At 45.5% G+C, this 13,025-nt stretch overlaps 1 protein-coding gene across 1 annotated transcript in view; it reads right to left on the bottom strand.

Annotated features, from left to right (window-relative positions):
- Positions 1-202: 202 nt before the first annotated feature.
- The window catches only part of BRK1 (BRICK1 subunit of SCAR/WAVE actin nucleating complex), a 21,229-nt gene continuing 8,406 nt past the window's right edge, over positions 203-13,025 (bottom strand). The window contains exon 3 of the mRNA XM_082265614.1: positions 203-610. Coding sequence (XP_082121740.1) covers positions 584-610 — 27 coding nt within the window. The 3' untranslated portion in view covers positions 203-583. The remainder of the gene's footprint in view (positions 611-13,025) is intronic.

The following is a 13,025-nucleotide window of genomic DNA, read 5'->3' as shown; positions in this document are numbered from 1 at the left end:
ATACAGTAGCAACACACACACCTACGCGTTTCGGCTAAAGGGCGAAACACGTTGGGCATGGTATTGCTGTATCCTGCCCTGTAGCCAATAAAGAATTGATGCAATGGATGCTATCAAATAGCCAGGTTCATTAAACATGGGAACAATCGAGTTGCATACTGCCGGAGACAATCTATAAATCAGAAGACCGCAGAACACAAAGTCACCGTATACATTTATTTTTTACACAATTTATAGATTACGCAACACGGATACAAAAGAAAAAATAAAAATAAAAGAAATGTAGAAAGCGTCTGGTTGGCACAATGACCAGTTGTCGGAACATTTCGTGTTTTGTACAGACAGCGAGCTGCGCATCCTTCTCCACAGGCGACGATCGGCGATGGACCAGAGGACGCGGCACAGGAATGATCGGGGGAGGGGGGACATCTATGCTCAACCGTTGTCAAGGTGAAGTGTTCAGCCAGTGTACAGAGGAGGAGGGGGAGGGGGGTATCGGAGACAGAGGCGGATTAGAGGATGAGAAGTCCATAGCGTATATCTGTATATAAAATATTTCAGTGTAAGGGCTGCGGGGGAGGGTCTATGTCAGCGTTTCGCCTTTGGTCACCTGTGGAAATAGAAGATGCGGATTAAATAAAGAAATCTGTAGATAAATCACAGAAGAGCCAGAAAACATTTATTTATATGAAAGAGCGCTGCGTCATGTCCACAATTTTCTAATACGTTGGGTCACAGAAAATTCGGAATGTGCCCTCATCCAAGATGGCCACTGCGCACTTCCGGTTTTGGACGTTAAGTCAGCCGGAATTACATCCCTACGCGTTTCATCATTAAAAAGTTGGTTCTCAAGAGCCAGCTCTACATAGGGCAGTATTTCCCGCTGACGTCACATCCACAACTGGAAGTGCAGTAGCCATCTTTGCTGAGGGCACCTTCCAAGTTTCTATAGGCAGTTAATGGTTTAAATGGCGATGGTTGTGATCAGGAGTCTCCAAGCTGCAGCCCATGGGCCAGATATGGCCCTTTGCTTGCCTTTATCTGGCCTTTGGGGCACTATTACCCCCCCCCCACACTGACACCAGAGAGAGGGACCTTTCCCCCCCACCGACACCAGAGAAGAGGCCCTAATCCCCCCACCACACCAGAGAGGGGGCCCTAATCCTCCCACCCACACCAGAGAGGGGGGCCCTATCCCTCCCACCCCAGAGAGGGGGGCCCCACTCCCCCCACCCACACCAGAGAGGGGGCGCCCCACTCCCCCCACCCACACCAGAGAGGGGGCGCCCCACTCCCCCCACCCACACCAGAGAGGGGGCGCCCCACTCCCCCCACCCACACCAGAGAGGGGGCGCCACTTCTCCCACCCACACCAGAGAGGGGGCGCCACTCCTCCCACCCACACCAGAGAGGGGGCGCCACTCCTCCCACCCACACCAGAGAGGGGGCGCCACTCCTCCCACCCACACCAGAGAGGGGGCACTACTCCTCCCACCCACACCAGAGAGGGGGCACTACTCCTCCCACCCACACCAGAGAGGGGGCACTACTCCTCCCACTGACAGCAACAAAGCAATTTTTTACTCCCACTGACCACCAAGCCTATGGCATTGTTTACGCCTATTGATGCTAGAACATTTTCTACTCCCACTGGCCACAGTCTCCACCCCAGGAGTCTGAAGGGCAGTAAATTGGCCCTTTGATTTGAAATTTTGGAGACCCCTGGTTGTGAAATGTAGTTTTAAAGCAAAGTTGGGTTTGGGCGCTAAGGTTTGTTTTGACCTGGTCATGACGGGGTTAAGGTAAAGTGCCTGCCCAGTGATCCCTGGGACGCATGGCACCAAATGGGCTTCTTGATTGATGGAAGGTCAGACCCAGATTCATGAATGCCCTCAAGATCAGAGAAGTGTAAATACTTGTAGACGGTATTAGCAGCTCTTTCATATAAGGTGGTGACCTTTTTGGGTCTGCTGGCACTTTAACAAAAAAAAATAATTCACACAGGAGGAAGTCAAACAGCCGGACGGTACAATCTGTATGAGACGAGGGGTCCAACTGCCAATACAAAGCAGCACAGCAGAGCATGCACACAGATCCATGAGAAAGAACAGAGGCAGCTAAAGGGAAGCGGTCATGGCAGCTTCAGTACAGAGGAGACTCCTCTGGAGACCTCCAGGATATGGTGCCAGTTCCAGGCAGGTACAAGTAGAATCTACCCTGCAACTGGCATTGCTTCTAGATGTCTGGCAAAGCTGGATGGGAGCGTCAGCTGTGAATGGCAGCAGTCGGTGTGACCGGTTCTCTTTAAGCTGGCAGTATGGTGAGAAGTCAGGGTGAGGGGGTGAAGAAAGGTTCCCCTTCCCCCACCATCACCGCCAACCACAACATAAGAATCAGGAGTCATACAGGGAAAATCAGTTACTGACGTATAACCTGACAATGTACCAACCTACGTCATCAACCGGACCCCCAATGTGCTCAGCTGCTGCACCATTCATCTTCTGTCCAGAAATGGCCCCCCGAGGCCAGAGGGTACTGGGGGTCTCCTCGTGTATATAAACATTGTTACTTTGTAGCTCTCTATCTCCCGTCTGATCAATGTTTACAAACAGTGTTACTTTGTATCTCTCTCCATCTCTGTCTGATCAATGTTTATAAACAATGTTACTTTGTATCTCTCTGACCAATGTTTATAAACAATGTTACTTTGTATCTCTATCTCCCGTCTGATCAATGTTTATAAACAATAAGACAAGAGATAGAGAGATACAATGGTTAGACAGAGAAATACAAAGTAACATTGTTTATAAACATTTTCCTTTTTTTATGGTTTAACATTGATCAGAGAGATACAATGTTACTTTGTATCTCTCTATCTCCCGTCTGATCAATGTTACTTTGTATCTCTCTATCTCCTATCTGATCAAGGTTTATAAACAATGTTACTTTGTATCTCTCTATCTCCTGTCTGATCAAGGTTTATAAACAATGTTACTTTGTATCTCTATCTCCCGTCTGATCAATGTTTATAAACAATGTTACTTTGTATCTCTCTATCTCCCGTCTGATCAATGTTTATAAACAATGTTACTTTGTATCTCTCTATCTCCTGTCTGATCAATGTTTATAAACAATGTTACTTTGTATCTCTCTGACCAATGTTTATAAACAATGTTACTTTGTATCTCTATCTCCCGTCTGATCAATGTTTACAAACAATGTTACTTTGTATCTCTATCTCCCATCTGATCAATGTTTATGAACAATGTTACTTTGTATCTCTCTATCTCTGTCTGATAACGGTTTATAAACAATGTTACTTTGTATCTCTCCATCTCCTATCTGATCAAGGTTTATAAACAATGTTACTTTGTATCTCTCTATCTCCTGTCTGATCAAGGTTTATAAACAATGTTACTTTGTATCTCTATCTCCCGTCTGATCAATGTTTATAAACAATGTTACTTTGTATCTCTCTATCTCCCGTCTGATCAATGTTTACAAACAGTGTTACTTTGTATCTCTCTCCATCTCTGTCTGATCAATGTTTATAAACAATGTTACTTTGTATCTCTCTGACCAATGTTTATAAACAATGTTACTTTGTATCTCTATCTCCCGTCTGATCAATGTTTATAAACAATAAGACAAGAGATAGAGAGATACAATGGTTAGACAGAGAAATACAAAGTAACATTGTTTATAAACATTTTCCTTTTTTTATGGTTTAACATTGATCAGAGAGATACAATGTTACTTTGTATCTCTCTATCTCCCATCTGATCAATGTTTACAAACAATGTTACTTTGTATCTCTCTATCTCCCGTCTGATCAATGTTTACAAACAATGTTACTTTGTATCTCTATCTCCCATCTGATCAATGTTTATGAACAATGTTACTTTGTATCTCTCTATCTCTGTCTGATAACGGTTTATAAACAATGTTACTTTGTATCTCTCTATCTCCTATCTGATCAAGGTTTATAAACAATGTTACTTTGTATCTCTCTATCTCCTGTCTGATCAAGGTTTATAAACAATGTTACTTTGTATCTCTATCTCCCGTCTGATCAATGTTTATAAACAATGTTACTTTGTATCTCTCTATCTCCCGTCTGATCAATGTTACTTTGTATCTCTCTATCTCCTATCTGATCAAGGTTTATAAACAATGTTACTTTGTATCTCTCTATCTCCTGTCTGATCAAGGTTTATAAACAATGTTACTTTGTATCTCTATCTCCCGTCTGATCAATGTTTATAAACAATGTTACTTTGTATCTCTCTATCTCCCGTCTGATCAATGTTTATAAACAATGTTACTTTGTATCTCTCTATCTCCTGTCTGATCAATGTTTATAAACAATGTTACTTTGTATCTCTCTGACCAATGTTTATAAACAATGTTACTTTGTATCTCTATCTCCCGTCTGATCAATGTTTACAAACAATGTTACTTTGTATCTCTATCTCCCATCTGATCAATGTTTATGAACAATGTTACTTTGTATCTCTCTATCTCTGTCTGATAATGGTTTATAAACAATGTTACTTTGTATCTCTCCATCTCCTATCTGATCAAGGTTTATAAACAATGTTACTTTGTATCTCTCTATCTCCTGTCTGATCAAGGTTTATAAACAATGTTACTTTGTATCTCTATCTCCCGTCTGATCAATGTTTATAAACAATGTTACTTTGTATCTCTCTATCTCCCGTCTGATCAATGTTTATAAACAATGTTACTTTGTATCTCTCCATCTCCTGTCTGATCACGGTTTATAAACAATGTTACTATGCATCTCTCTGACCAATGTTTATAAACAATGTTACTTTGTATCTCTATCTCCCATCTGATCAATGTTTATAAACAATAAGACAAGAGATAGAGAGATACAATGGTCAGACAGAGAAATACAAAGTAACATTGTTTATAAACGTTTTCCTTTTTTTATGGTTTAACATTGATCAGAGAGATACAATGTTACTTTGTATCTCTCTATCTCCCATCTGATCAATGTTTATAAACAATGTTACTTTGTATCTCTCTATCTCCTGTCTGATCAATGTTTATAAACAATGTTACTTTGTATCTCTCTATCTCCCGTCTGATCAATGTTTATAAACAATGTTACTTTGTATCTCTCTATCTCCTGTCTGATCAAGGGAAGATGGTTAAAACTGATGGGAAGATGGATGGAGCCAAATACAGGACCATTCTGGAAGAAAACCTGATGGAGTCTGCAAAAGACCTGAGACTGGGAGATTTGTCTTCCAACAAGACAATGATCCAAAACATAAAGCAAAATCTACAATGGAATGGTTCACAAATAAACATATCCAGGTGTTAGAATGGCCAAGTCAAAGTCCAGACCTGAATCCAATCGAGAATCTGTGGAAAGAACTGAAAACTGCTGTTCACAAACGCTCTCCATCCAACCTCACTGAGCTGGAGCTGTTTTGCAAGGAGGAATGGGCAAAAATTTCAGTCTCTCGCTGTGCAAAACTGATAGTGACATACCCCATGCGACTTACAGCTGTAATCGCAGCAAAAGGTGGCGCTACAAAGTATTAACTTAAGGGGGCTGAATAATTTTGCACGCCCAATTTTTCAGTTTTTTATTTGTTAAAAAAGTTTGAAATATCCAATAAATTTCTTTAGGTTTGAAGCCTGAAAAGTGGCAAAAGGTCGAAAAGTTAAAGGGGGCCGAATACTTTCGCAAGGCACTGTAGCAATAATCCTCTAATATAGAGCAGACAGCTACTCAGTAACATCCATTGCATCAATTCTTTATTGGCTACATAGCAGGATACAGTAGCAACACACACACCTACGCGTTTCGGCTAAAGGGCGAAACACGTTGGGCATGGTATTGCTGTATCCTGCCCTGTAGCCAATAAAGAATTGATGCAATGGATGCTATCAAATAGCCAGGTTCATTAAACATGGGAACAATCAAGTTGCATACTGCAGGAGACAATCTATAAATCTCTCTATCTCCCGTCTGATCAATGTTTATAAACAATGTTACTTTGTATCTCTCCATCTCCTGTCTGATCACGGTTTATAAACAATGTTACTATGCATCTCTCTGACCAATGTTTATAAACAATGTTACTTTGTATCTCTATCTCCCATCTGATCAATGTTTATAAACAATAAGACAAGAGATAGAGAGATACAATGGTCAGACAGAGAAATACAAAGTAACATTGTTTATAAACGTTTTCCTTTTTTTATGGTTTAACATTGATCAGAGAGATACAATGTTACTTTGTATCTCTCTATCTCCCATCTGATCAATGTTTATAAACAATGTTACTTTGTATCTCTCTATCTCCTGTCTGATCAATGTTTATAAACAATGTTACTTTGTATCTCTCTATCTCCCGTCTGATCAATGTTTATAAACAATGTTACTTTGTATCTCTCTATCTCCCGTCTGATCAATGTTTATAAACAATGTTACTTTGTATCTCTCTATCTCCTGTCTGATCAAGGTTTATAAACAATGTTACTTTGTATCTCTCTGATCAATGTTTATAAACAATGTTACTTTGTATCTCTCTGATCAATGTTTATAAACAATGTTACTTTGTATCTCTATCTCCCATCTGATCAATGTTTATAAACAATGTTACTTTGTATCTCTCTCTCTCTCTCCCGTCTGATCAATGTTTATAAACAATGTTACTTTGTTCAGACAGGAGATCGAGAGATACAAAGTAAAGTCGCTACTTTTTTTCTTTTCATTCATCTGCAGTTCAAATGGATGAGCTTCCATTTCCGGGTTTCTGTACCAGTAGAAGTAATATCTATCTGCTGCTTGGTATGTTTCAGATCAGTGAAAGATGAATTGTGATCAGTCACTAGGACTATAGATTGTATGCTAAGGCACATACACTATATTGCCAAAAGTATTGGGACGCCGGCCTTTACACACACATGAACTTTAATGGCATCCCAGTCTTAGTCCGTAGGGTTCAATATTGAGTTGGCCCACCCTTTGCAGCTATAACAGCTTCAGCTCTTCTGGGAAGGCTGTCCACAAGGTTTAGGAGTGTCTATGGGAATGTTTCACCATTCTTCCAGAAGAGCATTTGTGAGGTCAGGCACTGATGTTGGATGAGAAAGCCTGGCTCGCAGTCTCCGCCCTAATTCATCTCAAAAGGTGTCTGATGGGTGAGGTCTGGGTGCGGTATGGGGTCTAGGTGCTGGGTGAACCTCACTCTGAAGCCGTTATAGCTGCAAAGGGTGGGTCAACTCAATATTGAACCCTACGGACTAAGACTGGGAGGCCATTAAAACTTCATGTGTGTGTAAAGGCAGGCGTCCCAATATTTTTGGTAATAATAGTGTGGCTCCCTACAGACTATCCTGGGGCACATCGCAGAAGAATGAAGTCTCTCTATAACCAGAATGTCCTATGGGGCCCTTCACAGATCTGACAAATCTTTAGATTGATTTATCACAGAACACACAAAATAAATCCCCCCCCCTCCCCATAATACCAGCAGCACTGGCACCCCTCCTAGCCATTATGGAGCCCTGATGTGGGCGGAGCACATATAACATGACATGGATAGAGAGCACACGGGTTCTTCATAATAAATGGATTTTATTGTAATTACTCTGAAAACAGCCAAATTCATTATAAAGCGTGCAGAGAGTACAGAATGGTGTCATGCAGAATCTACAGACAGAAAACATTGGATATCCAATCACATTCATGTGTCAAATCGGTAACAGACTGAATCCAACTGACACCCTAAGAAGAGGATGTAACAAGCTGAACTCCTACCGGTCACCTAGACCTCACCCGTCACCTAGACCCCATACTAAACCGTCACCTAGACCCCATACCGACCCGTCATCTAGACCCCATACCGAACCGCCACCTAAACCCCATACCCAACAGTCACCTAAACCCCATACCCAACAGTCACCTAAACCCCATACCAAACAGTCACCTAAACCCCATACCAAACAGTCACCTAAACCCCATACCAAACAGTCACCTAAACCCCATACCAAACAGTCACCTAAACCCCATACCAAACAGTCACCTAAACCCCATACCAAACAGTCACCTAGACCCCATACCAAACAGTCACCTAAACCCCATACCCAACAGTCACCTAAACCCCATACCCAACAGTCACCTAGACCCCATACCAAACAGTCACCTAAACCCCATACCAAACAGTCACCTAAACCCCATACCAAACAGTCACCTAGACCCCATACCCAACAGTCACCTAGACCTCATACCCAACAGTCACCTAGACCTCATACCCAACAGTCACCTAGACCTCATACCCAACAGTCGTCACCTAGACCTCATACCCAACAGTCGTCACCTAGACCTCATACCCAACAGTCGTCACCTAGACCTCATACCCAACAGTCACCTAGACCTCATACCCAACAGTCACCTAGACCTCATACCCAACAGTCACCTAGACCTCATACCCAACAGTCACCTAGACCCCATACCCAACAGTCACCTAGACCCCATACCCAACAGTCACCTAGACCCCATACCCAACAGTCACCTAGACCCCATACCCAACAGTCACCTAGACCCCATACCCAACAGTCACCTAGACCCCATACCCAACAGTCACCTAGACCCCATACCCAACAGTCACCTAGACCCCATACCCAACAGTCACCTAGACCCCATACCCAACAGTCACCTAGACCCCATACCCAACAGTCACCTAGACCTCACCCATCACCTAGACTCCATACCGAACCGTCACCTAGACCCCATACCGACCCGTCACCTAGACCCCATACCCAACAGTCAACTAGACCTCACCCGTCGCCTAGACCCCATACCCAACAGTCACCTAGACCCCAAACCCAACAGTCACCTAGACCCCATACCCAACAGTCACCTAGACCCCATACCCAACAGTCACCTAGACCCCATACCCAACAGTCACCTAGACCCCATACCCAACAGTCACCTAGACCCCATACCCAACAGTCACCTAGACCCCATACCCAACAGTCACCTAGACCCCATACCCAACAGTCACCTAGACCCCATACCCAACAGTCACCTAGACCCCATACCCAACAGTCACCTAGACCCCATACCCAACAGTCAACTAGACCCCATACCCAACAGTCAACTAGACCCCATACCCAACAGTCAACTAGACCTCACCCGTCGCCTAGACCCCATACCCAACAGTCACCTAGACCCCATACCCAACAGTCACCTAGACCCCATACCCAACAGTCACCTAGATTTCACCCATCACCTAGACCCCATACCCAACAGTCACCTAGACCCCATACCCAACAGTCACCTAGACCCCATAGCCAACAGTCACCTAGACCCCATACCCAACAGTCACCTAGACCCCATACCCAACAGTCACCTAGACTTAACCTGTCACCTAGACCCCATACTCAACAGTCACCTAGACCCCATACCCAACAGTCACCTAGATTTCACCCATCACCTAGACCCCATACCCAACAGTCACCTAGACTTCACCCATCAGTCACCTAGATTTCACCCATCACCTAGACCCCATACCCAACAGTCACCTAGACTTCACCCATCACTTAGACCCCATACCCAACAGTCACCTAGATTTCACCCATCACTTAGACCCCATACCCAACAGTCACCTAGACTTCACCCATCAGTCACCTAGATTTCACCCATCACCTAGACCCCATACCCAACAGTCACCAAGACTTCACCCATCACCTAGACCTGACCCAGCAACTAGACCCCCATACCTAACCGTCACCTAGACCATATACCTAACCATTACCTAGACCTCACCCAGCACCTAGACCCCCATACATCACCCAGCGCCTCACCCAGCAACTAGACCCTATACCAAACCGTCACCTAGACCTAACCCATCACCTAGACCTCACCCTAAACCATCACCTAGACCTCATGTACACATTCCCTGGGACTCTCAATGAGGAATGAGGCCGGCTGCCATCTTGTACAGGCATTTCAAATCCCAAATCCTGATCAGACTGCACCGCCATTGTAGGGATTAGCGTGTGAGTCCCTGCAGTTAGGGGACAAATGTCCAAGCCTGGAAGCCCAAAGACCCCCCAGCTGACAGACAATTGCCTTCTGACTATCTCAGCCCCGACCTCCACCAACACATTGTCTGTATAAATGTATTTTGGCACTTTATATTTTGCAGCACAGAAGTCACACAGGTGCGGAGGTTACAGCTACTGGACTTGGATGGTCAGGGATAGAGAAAGGGGTTAATTAGGGTTAGGTTGTCGGTGGGTGAGGGTTGGGTTGATTCATTAGTAGTCATGGCTGGGATTTGTTTCTTAGGAAGGGAGAGGGGTCTGACAATTGTTGTGCCTTTAGTGTTCTCAGGAAATTCCATTCCTCTACAGATCTTTACACCCAAAATTTTAGGCATCAACATCCCCAATACCCCCACAAAATACTGCCTGACAAACTCCACACCAGTTATACGGGGGATCTTCTATATTATATATATTATACACCCATATACATTCAGGCTGCATTCCAATAGAAGTTTAGTTAAAGTGGTTGTAAACCTCAAACATGAAATATGAACAAAGCATATCCCTCCATAGTGTGTACTTGTCTCAGTCCAGAGCACCAAGTGTCTGCTACCTGCATGAGTCTCCTCCTCCCCCTTCCCCTTCTATCTGCATGAGTCTCCTCCTCCCCCTTCCATCTGCATGAAGTCTCCTCCTCCCCCTTCCATCTGCATGAGTCTCCTCCTCCCCCTTCTATCTCCATGAGTCTCCTCCTCCCCCTTCTATCTCCATGAGTCTCCTCCTCCCCCTTCTATCTCCATGAGTCTCCTCCTCCCCCTTCTATCTCCATGAGTCTCCTCCTCCCCCTTCTATCTCCATGAGTCTCCTCCTCCCCCTTCTTCTGCATGAGTCTCCTCCTCCCCTTCCCCTTCTATCTGAATGAGTCTCCTCCTCCACCCTTCCCTCCTCCTTCCCTCTTCTACCTGCATGACTCTCCTCCTCCCCCCCTTTCCCCTTCTATCTGCATGAGTCTCCTCCTCCCCCTTCTATCTGCATGAGTCTCCTCCTCCCCCTTCTATCTGCATGACTCTCCTCCTCCCCCCTCCCCCTTCTATCTGCATGAGTCTCCTCCTCCCCCTTCTATCTGCATGAGTCTCCTCCTCCCCCTTCTATCTGCATGAGTCTCCTCCTCCCCCTTCTATCTGCATGAGTCTCCTCCTCCCCCTTCTATCTGCATGAGTCTCCTCCTCCCCCTTCTATCTGCATGACTCTCCTCCTCCACCTTCCCCTTCCCCTTCTATCTGCATGAGTCTCCTCCTCCCCCTTCTATCTGCATGAGTCTCCTCCTCCCCCTTCTATCTGCATGAGTCTCCTCCTCCCCCTTCTATCTGCATGAGTCTCCTCCTCCCCCTTCTATCTGCATGAGTCTCCTCCTCCCCCTTCTATCTGAATGAGTCTCCTCCTTCCACCCTTCCCTCCTCCTTCCTCTTCTACCTGCATGACTCTCCTCCTCCCCCTTCCCCTTCTATCTGCATGAGTCTCCCTCCCCCCTTCTATCTGCATGACTCTCCTCCTCCCCCTTCTATCTGCATGACTCTCCTCCTCCCCCTTCTATCTGCATGACTCTCCTCCTCCCCCTTCTATCTGCATGACTCTCCTCCTCCACCTTCCCCTTCTATCTGCATGAGTCTCCTCCTCCCCTTCTATCTGCATGGGATGGGTGGTCATTCCCTCCATCAGCTCTCACTAAGCTCTACAGAGTAACTTCAGCTCCTTGAGTCCCCCCCCCCGCCCCCCCCCCCCCCCCCCTGTGTTATGAAAGCTCAGACAAGCTGTATAAATCTTGGATGTGTAGAAGAGAAGACTGCAGATAAACAAGTAAAACTCATGTAGCAGGATTGGTTTCATCTCTGTATCACCTGAGGCCGGTCACCTCACTGGGTATATGGGAGGATTACAACCACTTTAAATAAAAAAAATGGCGGACAGAAGACGCATGCTAGGCTTCTGTCCGCACTGCAGCTCAGTTTACAATGTAAACGCCCTACACATGTGCAGGAGTGATGTCATCCTGGCCCAGGCCAATCAAAATAGCCAAAGATAAGTATCCAGGAAGAAGGCCGGTGGGGGAGCTCCAGGACACCCCGGTGTTACTGGAGTGGCGTTCTGCTTTAGGCTGCTTTCACGCTTCTGCGACTTAGGACCGCAAGGATTTAAAAGGAGTACCATGCATATCCGTGCAACTTCAAAGTAGTCCTTGCACTATTTTGGCCTGACTTTGAATCGATTCGAGGCCCACAGACCTCAAGATTTCACAGGCATTGCTTCAAGTCGTGGCAAAGTGGCGTGACTTTCAGGTCGCACAAGTGTGAAAGAGGCCTTAACTTTTTTTTTTTTTCTGAAGGACAACAAGCTTTATTGACAGCAGACAAGCTAGAACAAGACAGAACTCTCCCTCCCTACCATAACCCCCACTGGCATGTTGTGACCAAATAGGGGTGGCCATGACTAAGCCCATACTGAGGGTGATGCGAGATGATGGGGAGGGGGCGAGATGATGGAGAGGGGGCGAGATGATGGAGAGGGGGCGAGATGATGGAGAGGGGGCGAGATGATGGCGAGGGGCGAGATGATGGCGAGGGGGCGAGATGATGGCGAGGGGGCGAGATGATGGCGAGGGGGCGAGATGATGGCGAGGGGGCGAGATGATGGCGAGGGGGCGAGATGATGGCGAGGGGGCGAGATGATGGGGAGGGGCAAGATGATGGGGAGGGGCGAGATGATGGGAGAGGCGAGATGATGGGGAGGGGGTGTGAGATGGGAGGGGGGAGCCACATCTGGCAGGGAAGGATGTTTCTGACTGGCCTTGACTGGTCTCAATAAAGCTTGTTGCAATTCAGCGCAATGCATTAACCCAGTGATGTCGAACCTTGGCACCCCCAGATGTTTTGGAACTACATTTCCCATGATGCCCAACTACACTGAAAAGTGCATGAGCATCATGGGAA

Source organism: Pelophylax lessonae (assembly GCF_965119305.1).
Source record: "Pelophylax lessonae genome assembly, chromosome: 8".
Taxonomy (NCBI): domain Eukaryota; kingdom Metazoa; phylum Chordata; class Amphibia; order Anura; family Ranidae; genus Pelophylax; species Pelophylax lessonae.
This window is presented reverse-complemented; position numbering and strand designations above follow the sequence as displayed.